General features: G+C 45.3%; 1 protein-coding gene across 1 annotated transcript; it reads left to right on the top strand.

Annotated features, from left to right (window-relative positions):
* The first annotated feature begins 1,527 nt into the window (after positions 1–1,527).
* Positions 1,528–17,741, top strand: tshz3a (teashirt zinc finger homeobox 3a). The gene is made up of 2 exons (XM_085461272.1): positions 1,528–1,909; positions 13,547–17,741. The coding sequence occupies exons 1-2, from the start codon at positions 1,870–1,872 to the stop codon at positions 16,861–16,863; spliced, it is 3,357 nt and encodes a 1,118-aa protein (XP_085317398.1). The 5' UTR covers positions 1,528–1,869; the 3' UTR covers positions 16,864–17,741.
* The last annotated feature ends 1,047 nt before the right edge of the window (positions 17,742–18,788 follow it).

Raw genomic sequence — 18,788 nt, 5'->3', positions numbered from 1 at the left:
AGCAGACACTGCTAACCCTTGACATCCCATTTGGGTTGTAATTTCATGTTGTTAAAGTGACAGGAACCCAGCTTATGTGCTCTTAGAGATGCAGAGACAGAGGCCAGTCCTCATCAGAGAGGGCTTTAACTCTTGTTCTCTGAATGAGGATGCTTACGTGCGTGTGTGTGTGTGTGTGTGTGTGTGTGTGTGTGTGTGTGTGTGTGTGTGTGTGTGTGTGTGTGTGTGTGTGTGTGTGTGTGTGTGTGTGTGAGAGAGAGACACTGAGCACACTGCATACAGTATGTTTTGGTATTTGTATGTGCCGTTTTTGCTGGCAGGGGTCAACGCACATCAGAGACACAGAGGGAGACCTGGGACCGTCCCACTCTGCAGAGATGCTGCTGGCTCGAGAAAAAAAGAAAGATATAAGTGGTGTAAAAAAAGAACTCATTACCTTGGCTCTTAAGACATGACGCTGTTCCCTCGAACTGGCTTTGATCTCTACCTAATGCAGATATATGGGAGAAGTGATTCTTTTTTTACTGTGATGAAAGCTAACATTTTTAACTGTTCACATCAAAATATCGTGGCTGAGGCATCGGGCATGTTTGCATTTTCAGGCGGTGTGGAGCGGGGTTGTTTTACAAATTTTGTTCATCAGTTATAAAATATTTTGACTATGTGAGCTTGCAATGAAAATGACTTACAATATGCAGTATAAAGGCCTCCGAGAGCCATTGTCCTCTCTGTTTGCATCTCCTGCTATATATATAATTGATTGTATGTCTTTAACATATTACATAAATACATTGCATATACATACTGTACATATTGTCTTCGTTGACAATGTACATACAATTGTACTTATTGTACTGCGTTATTAATTCGTCCCCACCCATATTTTATACACTGTAAGTTTTTTTTATTTATTCTGTGGCAAAATAAAAAGGTTTAACTACATTGAATATAAACCATGGAATCAAAACTTTTATATACTAGTAATTTTGGTTTTCTCCAGCTGTGATCCATAAGTATGAAAAAGTACAAGATTGAATTGTGGGAGATTATTTACACACACACACACACACACACACACACACACACACACACACACACACACACACACATACTGGTGAATCAAAAAGAAAATCATAAGAACTTGATCAAAAGTTAAAATGTCATATAGATTAATGATTTACAATGTAACAGACACATTGCATCTACGTGGCAAGAAAATTATAGTTACGTAAGTAAACAACGGGGGAAATGTGTTATTTTAATAAATAAAGCAAAGTCACAACGTGTGATAAACGTTACATTCTATGATTATTCGTTAGACTGACGTGCCTAGTGGTATTACTGGAATCATTATGATAGCTGTGGTTTTGTGGCTTGTAATAATCAGCCGCCTGCGTGTAATAACCTCTGACTTGCCTGAAAACCAGAGGTAGGAGGACACTCGTGTGTGGTGTCCGCCCCTCTCTGAGAAGTAAAGAGTTAACGGAGCGGTGGGTTTGCCCATTCTCCTGCTGTGAGTGACGCGATCATCTCTCTTATCCCTCAACTTTGCCTGTTGCCAGACCAGGCAGCCGAGGTGGACGCTGGCTATCACCGCTGACATTCTTAACGCGATCACACCAAAACAAAAATATGCTCCCTCACCTTGTTTATGTATTTTCCCGCTGACTTCTCAGTGCATGCCCTTATTCCAGTGACGATGGTTTTTAGTTTTTCTTTTCATCGGACTCCCCGATGTTGTGCAGTCTACTACACGAAGGCGTGAATCTTTTTTGAGTAGAGGTGGATCTTCCCGGATACGGCGAGGGGGCAGCTATATGAAATAAAAAGAAGACTTCTCACGGAAATCCCCACAGATTAAAAAACACAATGCCACGGAGGAAACAAGAAGCGCCGAAGCGCGCAGCAGGTATGTGGAGCCAAATACTATATGCGTAAAATAAGGCTCACGGTGGCAAAGCTGCGGTTCATTTGTTTTGTAAAGCTCACTTTCCAGTCACCGCATTTCCGTTTTCACTTCGGGGTTTTTTCCCCTCTCTCCAACGATGCGCTTTGTCACTCTTGGCTACTCTTGTGAGACCTAATAAAAACTATTACCAATATAAAGCTGATGTATAGTTTATATACAACATTCTGCGTTTTCGCTCTCGCTTAGAGTGGCTGGTGTGCCCCGGTCGGATGAGTCGGCTGCTGTAAACTTTCGCTTCCTATTTTTCCAAACTTGAATCCATGATAGTTTACCGCATCGAGATGTAATATAAACTGGATCTTTAAGCGTAAAACCTCTGGAAATAAGCGGCGTTTTCTTAACGAGTGCCCGAGGCGTGCCATAAGAGCGTAAGGGCTTTGTGCGCATTTGATCACAGCGCTTAACTTATTTGCACAAGCGAAAAAAAACTCTACCTCTGAGGTATTTCTTTTCTTGGGATAAGATAAACAATTTGAGAGCACACAATGGGGTTTCGTGGGCTGGAAGGAGCCATAATCGACAGTTGCCATGTCTGATTTGACGGTTGATTGATTGGCTGTCATGCGGCTTTGATCTGATCCTTCCCGATTTGCATCAGAAAATCACTTCCCACCATGTGCTGCAGGCCCCTGACGTCACGTTTAAACCACTTTGAAAGGCCCTGTGTACTTTTTTACACTGGCTCTCACTCTCTCTCTCTCTCTCTCTCTCTCTCTCTCTCTCTCACACACACACACACACACACACACACACACACACACACACACACACACACACACACACACAGTTTCTATTACCGTGATGGTCAAGTGACTCACGAAAAAGTGAAGGAAGGGGGGGACAAAGTGGTTTCACAGTGAGACATCACACACACACAAGCAGACACATACTTCCAGCAGAGAACATCACACTTCCATGTGCACATGCTCACTTCTTCACTTTGAACACACATAGGCAGACACAGTTACACACATACAGTGGGTGAAGGAGGCGGGAGGAGTGGGTTAGGGGTTGTAAAAGGAGCCGTGTGCTATGTAATGGAGGGGAGGAATGGGTTTGCTCTGTCAGACCGGGCCGTCACAACGGCTTTGTTTCATGTTTGATTTAATTGTCTCTCCCCTGACAGGCCCATTCATCAATGGCTTTAATGGTCAATCAGAGACAAGCTGAGTGAGTGCTCCCATTCTGTTTAGCCATAAGCTGGCCTGGGCTTTTATTTCATCAAAATGCCCCAGCCTAATGTACATGCTCACTGGCTCTGAGTGGCCGCGGGGAGCACATAAAGAATGACTGAAAGCTTTCTGATTTCAGATCAGTGAGAAGGATGTTTTTCTTTTTTCATCTCCTCCTCTCCTCTCCTCTCTCTTCCCTGCTACACTGCTGTTTCTCTGTTGACGAAAGGGAATAAAAGGCTGTAATATAGATCGTTTTGTGTTTTTAGAAAACAACTTTTTCTCCCTGAAACCAGGCTTCTTTGTTCATTCATTCATCTATTCATTTCTTCATTTTTTCATGCTCCCCTTCCACCCCTGTCAGTCAACCCGTGCAGCTGCAAGTTATAAAGTTGTCAACTGTTCAGTGGCACACAAAGGGTGATGATGAATTGATTGCAGCACAGAGCATGGTGATAGAGAGAGCAAAGAAAAGGATGACAGATGATGGGCCTTGATTAGGGACTTAGGGGGAGAGTCAGCCCACTGCAACCTTGAGACTTGCATGAAAAATCTACCCCCCCACTCCACCTCACACACACATATACACGCACACACCACCCTGCTTTGCTCTCTCTCATTGTCTCTCAAACACACTCTCGGCTTCTCCCTCTCTTTCTTTCCTGTCTGAGAGGGTTTCTCTCTCCACAGTAGAAAACTTGTTTTGCCTGCTTCATTAGCGTTGGTCCAATTAGCCGTGAGGCTGATGGAGTCCTGACAGGCCCTGTGATTGGAGATGACAAGCTCGGGGTGCCCAGCCCAATGAGGTTTGCCACCACTTTGATGTAATCAACTTGATATTACACAGAGCCGCTCGCCTTTGGTTGTGCTGTAACTCAATTTTCTGCTGCAGGTGACAAATGGGCCTGCGTACCTGGGTCAGGTCTGAGTGCTCTTAACAGCCAAGGGCAGCTGGCCACATAAACAGGCGAGCAAACATGAGAGAGCGAGACTTTCCCGGCTGTGGAAATGTAGAGCCCTTCGTGAATTTGCCACCAGCTCGGGGTCCCGAAGCTGTTGAAATGGCTTCAGAAAGTTGAAATACTCCGTCGACTTAACAGGAAGTCGACATAGGCTTTACAACATGAGGGCGAAGACGCAGCTGTTTGCAGCTCGTGTCAGTGCATTGTCACACCACCACAGCGAAATCCATCCTGCCCTTTTCATTCTCAAAACGCTGTGCTTTGCTCGTTTGTGTAAGAGTTAGTCTGAGAGAGGGTGTGATGTAGATGGAGAAGGGTGGGGAAGTCGGTCTGATTTGGACAGGACTCCACAGCAACAGTTTCTTCTTTCTGCAGGGTCAGGAGTACAGCTGCCAAACTGGCAGCCATCACTTATGTTTGTCTACGAGCGGGTGAGTGAGTATACACTTAAATAAGTGGGCATCTACCTTTGAATTTGTTGGGTTTGAATGTGTACGTGGTTTGACTTACTGATACTATGGACGGGAATGATAATTACAAACCACCTGCTGCGGTCAGGTTGTAATTCTCTGAACCCTTCAGGCCTAAGAAGTCTCCACTTTTTCTTCTCTTCCCACCTCTTTCTTAGCAAATCAGTTGCGTGTGTGCCAGCTAAGAAACAACAAACACAGAGTGTTGACACCAGTAAAGATACAAGCGTTTACAGCACACATTGCAGACGCACACCCATATGTTCTGAATGGGTTGTAAAAGCACCAAGTGAAATTAAGTACGCTTTTATATCTGTCTGCCTTCCTGTTGTTTATGTGTGAAAAGCACGCCCTTTTGGAAGCAGCAGGGGACCGCAAGTTTGGACTTAATTGTCCAACCGACAAACGCAGTGACAGCGCTAGCGAGGTTCAACAACAACAATACGTCTCCTCAGCTGCTGTTGTCTGCAGGTGTGAGCAAGGCAAGTGTTTTGGCCTTGCTGGGCCCGTTGCTAATGAAAGTCCTGTGGCTGGATTCCGGTGAGGTTGAGTCACGTCTGTGATCTATGTGTCTGATAAGTGCATACCTAATGAGGCTGTGAGCACCAGGGAAAGGAGGAGGAGGAAGGCTGACAGAATGTTTCCCACAGGTATTGACAGACGCCTTTTTGTTTTTGCCATAGGCCTTGACTCCATAAATCCTGCCTGTGTAATGATAACAGTGCCACCCTGCCAGCAAGTGACTGAAAGAGATAGTGTAAGAGAAGAGAACGAGGGCAGAAGGGGGAGGAAGGGGAGGAGGAGCTGGTGGTGGTGATGGGGGTGGGTGGTGGAGGGGTAGGGGGGGGCGGGATGACGAGAAGAAGAGCGAGGGCGCTGAAATGGGCCTTCTCTCCTTTTTAACACGCACTTGGCAGACGTCAACCCATTGGGTTGGGCTCTGAGAGCAAAAGAAGAGTGTAAGTGCTGTAGTAGTGTCACAAATAGAAAACCGTTAGCCATACACTCTTCCCTTTCAGCTTTCAGTGTGCTTTCAGCCGAGGTTTTCAGCTGAGACTGCTGTCTGGGCACCGAGTCGGAGGCTTTGTAAAAATAGTCCCACTGCTGTTGTGATAGATGCAGCTGCACTGTGGCGACAATTGGGACAGGCTGGATCCTTCCAAACCCACCACCCTCCCACCCCTCCCAGAGGTAGAGAGCGTTAGAGAGTGTTAGAGCCTGGTGGGATGTGTGCTGTTTTCAGGGAAACTGAGCAGCTCCGGTCTTCAGGGGTCCTGAAACCCAATCCAGGAGGAGAATAGCCAAGCCATGCCAGAGAGCCGATTTCCTTTTCAACAGAGTCATTTATCACTGACCCACCCTTCGCTTCTGACACGCTGACGTGTGTCATTTATCAAACGGGCTTTACCAGACACACAGAGAAGGGAGGTGGATAGGGGGCAGAGAGAAAGAGAGAGTGAAAGAGGGGAAAACAAGACAGAGATTGCACTGAGAGAAACAAAGAGACGTAGTATGAGGTGTAAAGTCAGCAGAGTTTCACACAAAAAACAGTTGTTTGTGTATGAGTTTGGGAGAGTTTTTCCAGGGGCGAGTGAGATTTCCTGAAACCCTTAAGGAGAAGCGTTTGGGAGGGGAGATTTTTTCGAGATGACAGAGAGGATTGAGTTACACCGAGTTGTGTTTTGATGAGTGACAGAATGTTCTTCCATGACACATCTCTGGATGTCGAATGAAGGGGAGAAATATGCTTTGTGAGTATACAAGTCCGACAAGTGTGTTAGCGTTGTTTACTCATAATATATGCACAACGAGGACGCTTGGAGGCATTGTAGAGGTGTGTGTGTCTGTGCGCAGATGTGGCCATATGGCGCCAGTGTTTAATGCTGCGTGAGTGTGTGTGCTGCTCCCTGATGAACAGGGCTGACAGGTATCACTCATGCAGCAGCCTGGCCTTTAAATGAACCCGAGCTGCTCTGCTCTCCCGTGGCCCTAACAGGCTCTCTCCAAGATGGATGCTTCTTTAAAAATCAGATTAATGATGGATACCAGGCTTATAGTGCCATTTATCATGAAGAATATTATTTAGGCCGGCCGTGTATGGCTGTAACTGGAGAGCCAGGACGAGAAGAAGCAGGGTGGAAAGCCTTAGACAGACACTCACTGTGTGATGGATGGCTGAGCGCTCTCTCTGAGTGTTACTAGACACCAGTGCCGCTGCAGTAAGCCATAATCAGATAGCCCAGGGATGTTTATCCCGCAACTACACTACCCAGATTGCCTTGCCTGAAGGGTTGCTTTATGAAAGGTATAGTCTGTCATTTTTATCATCTTTAAAAAAGTTAGTTGAATCGCAAAAAACTCTCCAGACGTAAAAGGGCAGGTAGAAGCCACTATAGAGTTTATTGCAATTATGCCTTATACAGCAATCCATTGGATCCTTTATAACCCAGTGTAATGATTACCCAGAAATTTCCATTTAGTTTTGCCCAGAAGAGTCCCCAGACCCACATCATTCCCCAACAATCGTGAAAAGTGGAGCCAGCTCTGCTGGTGCTGCTGCGGCAGAAAACTGGAAAACACATTTTTGTTTTTGTCCTCTTCATGTTGCCTTCTCTCTGTGTCCTACCTCCTCCTCCTACACACTCCTGTGATTTATGGTGGCCATCCATCTTCGGGCTGCGTCCATCACCTCCTCGTTGCTAGGCGATCACGGCAGCAGCTGTGTGTTTTGAGAGGGGTTCGGTCATCCCACTCCCCAGTCCTGATTTTTTACCCTTCACCTTGTGCTCTGACCCAAAGTTTCGACTTTTAACATCAAAAACAAAAAAAAAGGCAACCCCAGAGGCTGTCCTTTGGTTTAGGCTCGCACTCTTTGGGTCTTCATTTTGACTAAAATAACTGGATCTCAGTCAGTCAGTTTTTTTTTCTGTCCAGTCGTGTAAATATTTTACTCAAGCTACTTGTAATGAGAAAAAAAACCCTACATACTTGTCTCCCTTGCTGTGGCACCGCCACGATATCACTTTGAGAGTGACAACTTACTTCACGTAGCACAGAAAATGAGGGCAGATTGGACCAGTCCAGTTTAATCCAGTTATGAAAACACTAGGAGCTGAAAATAAATATGAACATCAAAATGATTAACTAAGCTAGCCATTGCAAACTGTTACGGCTTTGATCTACTGTACTAATGCGGTTTTACTGCATGCTGTCTTGCAATGCAACGACATGAATGACTTATAGGCACGAGTCCTGGTGCATGGAATTACATTTACAGATAATTGTGTTTATGTTTGCTACAGGTTCAGGTGCACATATGCATGCCCCCACTAGAAAGTATTTCAGATTGCGCAAACTAGAATGTCAGAAAGTCTAAACTAAAATAGTCCCAGTATTTGAAGCTGGCTTCATATCCTTAGTTTAGCTTTAGTCCGGCTTTCAGGCTGCTGTCTTTCTGTTTTGCCCCATTCACACAGCCCAGTGACTTTTTAACAACATTGTTATATGAGGCCTAAACAGTTCAAGGAATGTAGGACTGAGCAGCAGTTCTGCTTCACGAAACTTTGCTTGAGAGCTGCTCAAGTAAGGCGTATATAAAAAATGATGGAAAGAATGAGGGAAGATGTGGAATAGTTGAAGGAAGTTTGACTGACTACGTATCATCAGACGAGACAGGCTTGATGTGCACATCAGACTGGAACATCACCTTCCTCTGGAGCCTCAGTCCTTATTACTGCCTTTTATTTCCGTGCCTGTGGAAGTAGTTTGTGTGTATTTTTTTTTCTTCTGTAAAATTTTATCACCTATTGCTCTGAAATAGGACTTTATGGCTTCGGTTAACTTATAGTGTTCAATATTAGATGGAGGTTATAGTAAGAAACAGGAGGACTTTGTGTGCTTGTGGTTTGTCTTATTCTAGATAAACTAGATGAAGTTTCGGGTCTTGTAGGTCTGTATTTGCAGCTGGCAGCTTTGAAGTCCAGTTATAACACAACAAGCAGCTGAGGGTTGACTCTATTCACTTTCTCTCTCCCTCCTCTTACCATGTGCATTGACAAGGTTCAGCCCTAAGCTTTGCCTGGGGCCAGAATGATCTCTCTGTTTTTCCCATCTCCCATATCACACATCCTCCACTACAATCGGCGGACACAATGTATTCACAATGCCATCAGGGGGTAGAGAACACACACAAATAAAAAATGACAAAGACATCCACGATTGTCTGTAACACGATAGCTTGTATAAGCACAATGAGGCAGCAAAGCAATGTATTAAAAACCTACAAAAAGAGAGCAGCACAAGACAGTCTTCTGCGGTCATATCTGAAAAAGCGACTTATGTCAGAGCTTGTTAATTTTTAAAATAATCACACATCACCTGTTTCATTTTTTTCTCATGGGACTTTCAGCCAGCTTGTGAGGATCAAAGGGAAAAGAGTAAGAGAACTAAGTTTGATTGAGTGTGTTACTTTGACAAATGTGTACAAGAGAAAGGCATTTTAGGTATGTTCCTGATCTGCTGCTATTTTGACAGAATGGGGCTGTTTTAGGCTAAATTATTCTAATCTATTAGAGAGGTTTAGATCGCTGCAAAACTTGAGTAAGAAGCAGTGGTTTGTAGGGGTTTTTTGAAGGTTACTTCCTGTTCTTTAATGTGCTGGAGGTTTTTCCTGTTGGTAAGAGCCCCCCGCTGAGGGCTCGTGTTGGTTTAAGGATGTCAAGTTCCAGCTAAAATATTGTACACATGTCGAGACACACACGCCATGTTTTCATACAGATTAACCCTCTCCTTGCAGAGCTTCACTTTCTTGTGCTGGAAGCTACTTTTAGCCTTTTGTTGTAGCCTTTTGATTACCACTGCAGAACTTTTCTTTTACAGTAAACTATTAGAGACCACTCGTGCTTCCTGCTCCCTCCCTGGATCCCGGTTGTGTCTTTGTGCACTGAAGGTGATCTAACCATAAAACCCACACAGACAATGCTCCTTCGGCAGTATTAATTTCCATTTTATTTTCCTGTCTAAGTAATTCTATATAATGTACACGCTGGATTTACACTCTGCAATACATTAGTTTGTGGCGTAGCTAAAAACATTTTACAGATTGTTACTAATAGCAGTAGTTTTGCACAATAATTTTAGGAAAAGAAATGAAGATGCGGTGCTTTTGTTCTGCAATTTACAGCCATCTGTTATACAGGCGGTGTCCTGTTTTAGTGCGGAAAAACCCGACAAATAAAATATTGTGCTCATGATGACCGCGTAAAGGACTTTCCTACGATGCCTCTAGCAAGGTTGTGTTCTTGACGAGGCAGTCATTTGAGTATAAGGGTCAGACGCAGGTAGAGATTTTAATGACACATCCTGTTTACCCTGCTTGTGTTGGGTGTGATCCGGCTCCCAGACTGTTTCCCCAGCTGTGAAAACCAGACCACAGACACTCCCTTTGGTCATCAAGGGGGTAACTTAAGAAAGGGGTCTAGAAGAATTTGTAGTTCGATGGAAACCTATTTGTGCGTTCCGCAAATTTACATTTGCTAATAAATACGTAATTATGCAGGCTACTGAGTGTTTCTCCTTTTTGCAAATGTAAAATTACATAGTTTTTGGTTTTCAGGAACATACGCCGTGTTTTCCTTATGCATACAAAAACTGTTTAAAGCGTAGCATCAAAAACAATGTTTTCAACTGCACTTGAGGAGAAAAAACCCAAAGGACAGAAGGAAAGAGACAGACAGAAAGCGACACTTAAAGCCTCAGCTTTAGAGGCAGCCACAGCACCTTCCTGCTTAATCACCCCCCTGTCCCTGCCCTCTCTGTTGTTCCTGATCGTCAGAGCAGCACTGCAGTATTTCTATCAGATGATCTCTCCCTCCTCGTCTGCGGCCCTTATGTTTATGAAAATGATACTCCACAGGAATGCCTCCTGCATGCCAAGATGTCACTGTCTTTCCTCATCGCTTGCATCTACATGCGTGTACAAGTGTGTGTTTGTGTTTGTTGAGGGGGGGGTGGGGGGTGTCATAACCGACTGAGTAGTTGTGTTTGCAATTATGCGAGAGCGTATTTGAGGTCGTGTATTTTTACATTAGGTGAAACGTGTGTTTCGGCTTGCGAGAGTTCGATTTTCTGCAGTTTGTGTGTTTGTGTGAAGTCGTTATTGCTATTTCTGTGTGAGCTGTGACTGAGATGTTGAGTGTGTGAATGTGCACCTCCTACCCCTCTTAACCCCTCCACCCCATTTCCCCTCCCTAAAGGAATCATTCATAGAACCTAATGATTCTTGTCTTTCCCCCACATGGCTTCAGCTCAGTTTATCATTACATGAACACACACGCAATCTCCTTTTTTTTTTTTCTCTGCTTCTCACACCAACGCACACACTAGGAAAATTCATACATTGGTCTTACACCATATGCTCAGATATTAGTTAAGACTGCATCCAGGAGTATTGTTGTATTCATAATATTCATAATTTATTCTAAGGGAGCCTCTATACTCCCATCACCTTTTATTAGCTTGATAAATCACCTCTGTTGTCAGTCAAGGCAGGGAGAATAATTGGATGTGGTTGTCGCCCTGTGTGATGGATTATCAGTCATTGGGGATTAAATTAACAGATAGTGCTCAGACATAATGGTTTTTGTTTTGCATTTTAAATTGCCTGGGAGCATGGTTTGACTCTATAGGTTTTTATAGCCGGTCCTTTTGGACTTCACTCCCCCTTTCAGTGCTTTCTAGGCTTAATGACAAATGAACAATAAACCATAGGACTGGAGCTCTGTTAGTACAAAATGTAAAACATTTACTACCAGGTTAAGAAATGGACAGGGACCTGGCAAGGCTTACAAATGCAATGGCGTGATGTAGATGTAGAATTTATTCAAGCAACAGTTTGTTGAAATATCGAGACAATGCGAAGAAATGCTCGGAATGCTTTTGTGTTGAAGGCTGAGAAAGGCGACATGACGATTCAGTCAAGAGATGTAGCTAGTCGATACACAAATGTGGTAACTACCTCATTCTGGCTGGTTTTAGTCGTTTAAATTAGAATCAGACATGACCTTCCAAAAGCAAAAGAAAAGAAGGATGTGGAAATCACTTCAGCACTGGTTGTACAGAGATATCTCTCTTGCATGTTTTCCTGAGGGTGAGCAATTTACCTCCTCACCCACTTCGCCAGCCTCCCAGACCCCTCCCTCCCCTTCAACGTCCACATTATCATAATTGTGTCCAGAACATGAGGGGCCGGGGAAGTGATCATGTCATTTTATTTACACCCTGCTTGGCCCTTTTTACAAACGACATGCCACTGACTGCCAAGCGGACTGGGGCCCAACGACATCTTTTGATCAGGGCTGTCGGGGCCTATCAGCGGAGAATGGCAGGTAATGGATACCCAGTGACAAACCAAATCTCCGGGAGGACGAAGAGTGGGCCGCACCTGCCAGGTCTCCATTAGGCTGGCCTCTCAGTTGGGCTGCCTGCTGACTGTGCCCCCAGGGCCCAAATCAGACCAGCGCCAGCCGCATGGCTGCCTAGAGATTGGCTGTTAGCACTGGAAATGAGAGTTATTTCAGCTATGACATTTTTGTTTAGACTGGATGTGAGTGCATGGGGAGGTGGGGGGGAATGAAGGATTTAGTCACAGCGTGTGTGTGTGTGTGTGTGTGTGTGTGTGTGTGTGTGTGTGTGTGTGTGTGTGTGTGTGTGTGTGTGTGTATCTGTTTGTGTCCACACACATAGACTCGACTGTGCGTGAGTGCTCAAACCGTTTAGCCTATACCTAAAGGTTCTTGCCGTAGTATTTGTCTTGGTTTACAACATTGTCCAAATGGCCTCAGACCTGTCCACAGGCCATCCACTATTTTCTGAGAGTATTTGTTTTTCCTTAAGTTGAGTGGTTTTGTGAGTGAGGTGGTCAGGAAGCGAGGGAGCAGGGGCTCGGTGACACTGCGGAAAAGGGGGCGTGTGCTGGGCCAGTCGGTGCTAGGTGGGTAGGCTCATCATCACGACAGACATAGTGGTTGTGTGTGTGGAGGGATGGGGGATGCAGTGCACACACACCAACGCACATAGACTCATCGGTCTCTGTGTGAGCTGTAGACGCCACCATGCAAAGTGACAGGTCACTTATGCATCGCCGTCGTGTCAGCCGTCCTCAGTCTCGCCTCGTTCTCTTTATCCCCGCTTCCTTTGATTTTAATTATAGAATTCTTTGTCTGTTTAAAAATGTCTTATATGTGATATTTAACACTCTTTGGGTCTTTAGGTGTATAGTTTGAACAAGGAGTACTGATTATCTGTCGTATCAAAAAAAACTAGTGAACTTACTTCAGTGCAGATGAAACTGTGTGGTGTCTATTCAACATATCTGCATTTCATCAACAAAATTTTGACATCCCTTTCTTGAAATTCTTGAAGACATGCTCTTTGCCTGTGTGCGTGTGTGTCAGTATGTATGTGTGTGTAATCAGAGAAGAGGCAGATGAAGAGGCGTCAGACATATTAACTGACAGATGGAGGTTGATCCAACTCATTTATTACCCCAGAGGAGAATGCCACAGTGAGATTGGGCTTCATTAATTTCAGATTTAGTTTTCATTTCAAGCTGTTGTGCCCTGAGATAAATAAAATGGTGCATTATGTTTTTGCCAAGATATTTCTTTTTTGTTTTCCTCCAATAGAAGGAGTGAAAAGAGGGGAGGCATAAGTTCCGTGTGGCTGGGGTAGTATATAAATACAGGCTCGCCTAGAGGAAAATAACACCTCAACGGTTGATGAGGTGAAATGGGATGACTGTAATTTCTCAGCTCAGCTTTAAAGGCTCCCACACAGATGGCTCATTTATCCCTGGGAGTCCTCGGGCACACATAGCAGGGAAACTTTTTCTCCAGTTATTCTAACATAGCGTGTTCACTCCCTGCAATTTAACTCATCTCTTTCCTTCTCTCTTTGTCTTGGTTCTCCTTGCAGCTTATTCTCCCGACGAGCTGACAGAGCACCATGTGGAGGATGAGGAAGCAGAAGCGGACGACCTGCCCTCAACCCCTCAGGACGACCTTCCCATGAAAGATGAGTTTGTGGAGCAAAGTGTAGAGACTGCCAAGGAGCAGCCATGTGACCAGGAATCAGCTGAGACCACAGAGCTCTCAGGACAAGAGATGGACAGTGAGTCACATGTGAGTGAGACTAGTGACCGTCTTTCAGACTTCGAGAGCCCCTCCAGAAAAGTTGAGGGGAGCGTTGTCACAGCATCTATAAATGCTGACAGCAAGACGCCTCCCATAGGCATGGACACGTTAGAACAAATGAAGGCTATCTACTCCAGCTTTCTCACCAGCCCCTTGTGGTCACCACTAAATTTTAATTCCACACCTCTACCGGCGCAGTCTTCGACTTCTGCAGAGAAGCCAGCTCGCAGTAACAGCACCAGTAGCAGTAGTAGCTGTAGCAGTGGTAGCTATGACTGGCACCAAACTGCAGTGGCAAAGACACTACAGCAGCATCCTCCACAGAGCCGTCACCCCGCTCAGTCAGAGCCCAGTCTCTTTAGTACAGTCCAACTCCACAGGCAAAACCCAAAGCTGTTTGGCTCAATCTTTACTGGGGCCAGTAAATTCCGTTGTAAGGGCTGTAGCGCTGCTTATGACACTCTGGTGGAGCTGACAGTTCACATGAATGATACAGGCCACTACCGTGATGACAACCAGGACAAGGCAGGCAGTGGCGCAAAGCGCTGGTCTAAACCACGTAAGCGGTCCCTGTTGGAGATGGAGGGAAAAGAGGATGCCCAGAAAGTTTTGAAATGCATGTATTGTGGCCATTCCTTTGAATCCCTCCAGGACCTCAGTGTCCACATGATCAAGACCAAACACTACCAGAAAGTGCCTTTGAAGGAGCCCATGGCCCCTGTGGCAGCCAAAATCATGTCTTCAAAGAAGCGGGGACTTGTGGGGTTAGACCTCAGTGCTACACCGCGCTCTAGAGAAGGAACCCCTAAAGCTAAACACCTACAAGGAGAACTTAGTGAATCCTCACAGAAACCTTCCTCCAGCCCATACACTCCCCAAAATAACCGCTATGGACACCAGAATGGTGCTAGCTATGCTTGGCAATTTGAATCCAACAAATTTCAGATCCTCAAGTGCATGGAGTGTGGGAGTTCCCATAATACACTCCAAGAGCTGAGGACCCACATGATGGTGACAGGACACTTCCTGAGGGTGACCAGCTCTGTGGGAAAGAGAATCAAAATACTTCCCGAGGCTACCTCCCCCAATCCCGGGAGAGTTACCACACCTACAGAACAGAGGGTCCAGTCTGTACCTCTTGCACCCTCTACCTTCTCTCCTCCGCCTCTTCAAACTCAACTTACCACAACTCCCCCGGCCACCTCCCCTCCCCTCAAAGAGATCAAGAAAGAGGAGGTTGAGGAGGAATGCACTAAGCAGGAGGCAATAGGAAATGAAAAGCAAGTTACAGTTACTGTTAGTAAGGAGGAAGATACTGAGAGGGAGGAAAAATACGACATTTCGAAATATAACTACCTTACCGAAGAGGACCTGAAGGAAAGCCCTAAAGGGGGATTGGATATTCTGAAATCACTGGAAAACACTGTGACATCAGCCATCAATAAGGCACAGAGTGGCAATCCAAGCTGGGGAGGCTATCCTAGCATCCATGCTGCCTACCAGTTCCCCAGTGCCCTTAAGCAAGGAAACATGGAAAAGAATTCACAAATGAAGTTCTTGTTCAATGGAGGCGATGGAGTGCCGTCCTGCCTTGCCAAGAACCAGCCCCTCATTTCCCCACCACTTAGTCAGTCATCACTTTTTCCCAGCAACAACTTTCAGGCAATGGAAGACTTAGTGAAAAAAGTGACTGAGAAAGTAGCAAAAGTAGAACAAAGAGTTAAGCAGTTATCTCCAAAGAGGGAGAACCAATTCTCCCCCTGCAGCAGTGAGGCTGGAGAATCCCACAAGGGAGGGGAGGCAGACTCGCCTCGGGAATGGAGGGAAGTTACCCCAACCAATAGCGACAGGGGAAGCCATGGTGACAGAACATCTCCAGCAACCGAACCCAAGAGAGAAGCAGCAGTGAAATCCCCGCTTGCCTCTGCACTGAGATGCAGCACCGCCATTATCACTGGTCACACTCCTCCAGAGCAGCCCTTTGTCAACCCTCTAAGTGCTCTTCAGTCAGTAATGAACATTCACTTGGGGAAAGCAGCCAAGCCCTCTTTGCCAAACCAAGATCCCTTGAGTCTCCTCTCTAGGCTCAGCCAGAGCATGGCTGAGAAGGCCGCTGTGGCTGCTCCTCCATCACAGACCAAAAAGCAAAGTGTAGCTAATAACAATAGCTTTTGCCAGCCAAATGATGACCAACCCATGGACCTTACAAAAGGGAAAAGCGATCGAGGGGACTCTGTAAACTCAGCTCCTCTAACGCCCTCATCCACAGCCTCCTCAGTCTCTCCCATCTCTCTTGTTACTCCTGCAAAGCTAACAGTGGTCTCTCCATACACATCCAGCAGCCCTCTACACGAAAATGCATTGTCGGATATCTCAGACATGCTGAGAAACCTTACACAGTCCCACCATGTCACAAAGTCGGCGTCACGCCCACGTGTGACGGATAAAACTGAAGTTGTGGGCTCTACCCACGACGATGATGACGTGTCCCTGCATGGCCACAAACGAAAGGGTCGTCACTCCAACTGGAACCCACAGCACCTCCTTCTTCTGCAGGCCCAGTTTGCCTCGAGCTTGAGGCAGACGTCAGAGGGGAAATATATCATTAATGACCTCAGCCCACAAGAAAGAATGCACATATCTCGTTTCACGGGTCTCTCCATGACCACCATCAGCCACTGGCTGGCCAACGTGAAGTACCAGCTACGGAGAACGGGCAGAACGAAGTTCCTGAAGAACCTAGATTCCGGTCAACCTATATTCTTCTGCAGTGACTGTGCCTCGCAGATTCGAACCCCAGCAGCTTACGTATGCCACCTGGAAGCCCACTTGGGGTTCAGAATCAGGGACCTGGCCAAACTGTCTCCCAAACAGACTGTCAGGGACTCTCAGACTCTCACTGAGAAAGTAGTGCCCCTGGAGTCCTTTCTTCCTCCACAGTCGCAAGATGACTGCAGTAGTAATGGGGGAGTTTATCGCTGCCAGCTCTGTGTCCGTAAGTTTGCCACTAAGCATGCCATCAAGCTTCACCTCAGCAAGAGCCATGGGAAGTCTCCAGAGGACCATCTGCTATACGTGTGTGAGACGGAGAAATGTTAAATCCCTCTGAGCAGTAGAAATACTGTAAAACATATGTAGAATGACAGACTGTTAAAAAAGATAAAATGAAAAACAAAATATTCGAAAAGTGTGGTAATGCACAAAGTTGCCATGAACTACTGTTAAAAATTTCAGCACAAGGTGTTTACATCTATTCAGCCTATACACATTTCTGATTTCTCTGTATTTCAAAAGACATTTATTTCACTTTAAAATATACTGTAGGTCAAAGCTATTCAGCTCCCTCAGTCTGTGTTCACGTTTGTGAGACGGATTGTTTCACGATTATTTCGGTGAATCTTTTGACTCGAGAGTCAACTATTGACTTGAAATGTACTAATTTTATTGTATTTATTTTGTATTTTTGTGAGTTTGCTTTCGATTTGCTGGTAGACTGCATGTTTTACTGTTACATTTGTACAGTCCTATCCTGTCTAGATTTTAAAATGCCCTTCCAAACTGGTCATCAACACATTAAAACAGCCAAATGCCTGGGAAAGCTCCTTTAAAGAATCTGCCAAACAGCAGAAGTTCATTGCTTGTTTTATAGTTTTCTCTGTGCGGTCTTGTTTTTTGCTGATTGTAAAAGCTGCCTTGTTCTTTATCACTGATTAAGGGGCACTAAAATCCAGGTCTGTGTAAAAATGTACATATAGTGTGTAAGCTTATGATTTGCTGTTTAAATTATGCATACTTGTTATATTTCCTAATTTAAGAGGACTATGACTATCCACTGGTGCAGAGCCTTTGAAGAAGATTAAAAAGGACACTGTTTTGCACAATAGTTTTATAAATGTTATTTGATAAAATAAAAAAAAAAACAATACAGATATGTTAATGCCTTGTGCTTCTATGATTAAATCAAATTAATTGCTGCAAAAATACATTGTGTTCTTTTATATTTGTTGATCAGGGTGGATTTAATGAAGACAAACATCACAGTATTGGCCGAATGTTGCCGAAAAAAGAGAACCTCAGCCCTCCCCTCTTTTGTCCCACTTTGAGTAAGCCTTTACAAATCAGCTGCTCACCAGGCTACATCTGCAGATACACTAAACAGAACTTTAAAACTCAACATTTTCCAGTGCAGTTGTCTCCACAACTACAATTTGTCAAGCGTTCGCGGTGATTTCTATGTTGTTGCGTTGTTGTGGAGCGGACTGTAGAGGTGCAAGCGGTGCCACTGCCTGCAAGGCGTCTGGCAGGTGGTGTGTGCTGCATGTAAACCACCAGATGTTTCTGAAACGAGCCACTGGAGGAGGAGGAGGAGGCAGGCGAGCTGCAACAGCAGGCAGAGTGGGCTGATTACCACGGGGGCTTGGATGCCATCAGGAGCCCTGGGCATAGACAGCAGATCTGGCACACACCTGGACTCCAAGACTGTCCCTTGAAAAAAATAAAGCAGATCCTATATACGCACACTGAGACAAGTTGACAGTGGTGCAGAATGCACAGACAGGTGCTATTCCCTCAAAGCAGGCTTTTGGATCTAACAATATTACTGGCAGGTGTTGATGCTATCAGAGTAGTCACAATTCAGGCTCAGTGCCATATAATGAGAGTGGGTTTTTTTGGGGGTTTTTTATATTTTTCAGCAGGCGTGATGGAGGCGCACGCACACACGCACGCGCACACACTCGAACGGTCATATTTACTCTTTCAATTTTTGACCAGCTACCTTAGCCTTACTCGATGACGCCTGGGGACATCATGTTCTTTGTGTTTGATGTTCCCACCTTTGCTTGTCATGACTGACTGACTAAGTGACTCAGGGCTGGGGAAGTTATATGGTTACTATGACGACGGCCATTTGCCCAGCCTCTAACCCTGCTCGTTCACTCAGCAGAGGACAGCTCGAGAGCAGCACACCCATTTACTCTCTTAAATCTCATCATCTCGCTTCAGTTCCTCCCACCCGGGAACAG

The sequence above is a fragment of the Copadichromis virginalis genome, linkage group LG7, assembly GCF_057382275.1.
Source record: "Copadichromis virginalis isolate Kocher_CV1m ecotype Utaka linkage group LG7, C_Virginalis_male_GT1.1, whole genome shotgun sequence".
Lineage (NCBI taxonomy): Eukaryota > Metazoa > Chordata > Actinopteri > Cichliformes > Cichlidae > Copadichromis > Copadichromis virginalis.
This window is presented reverse-complemented; position numbering and strand designations above follow the sequence as displayed.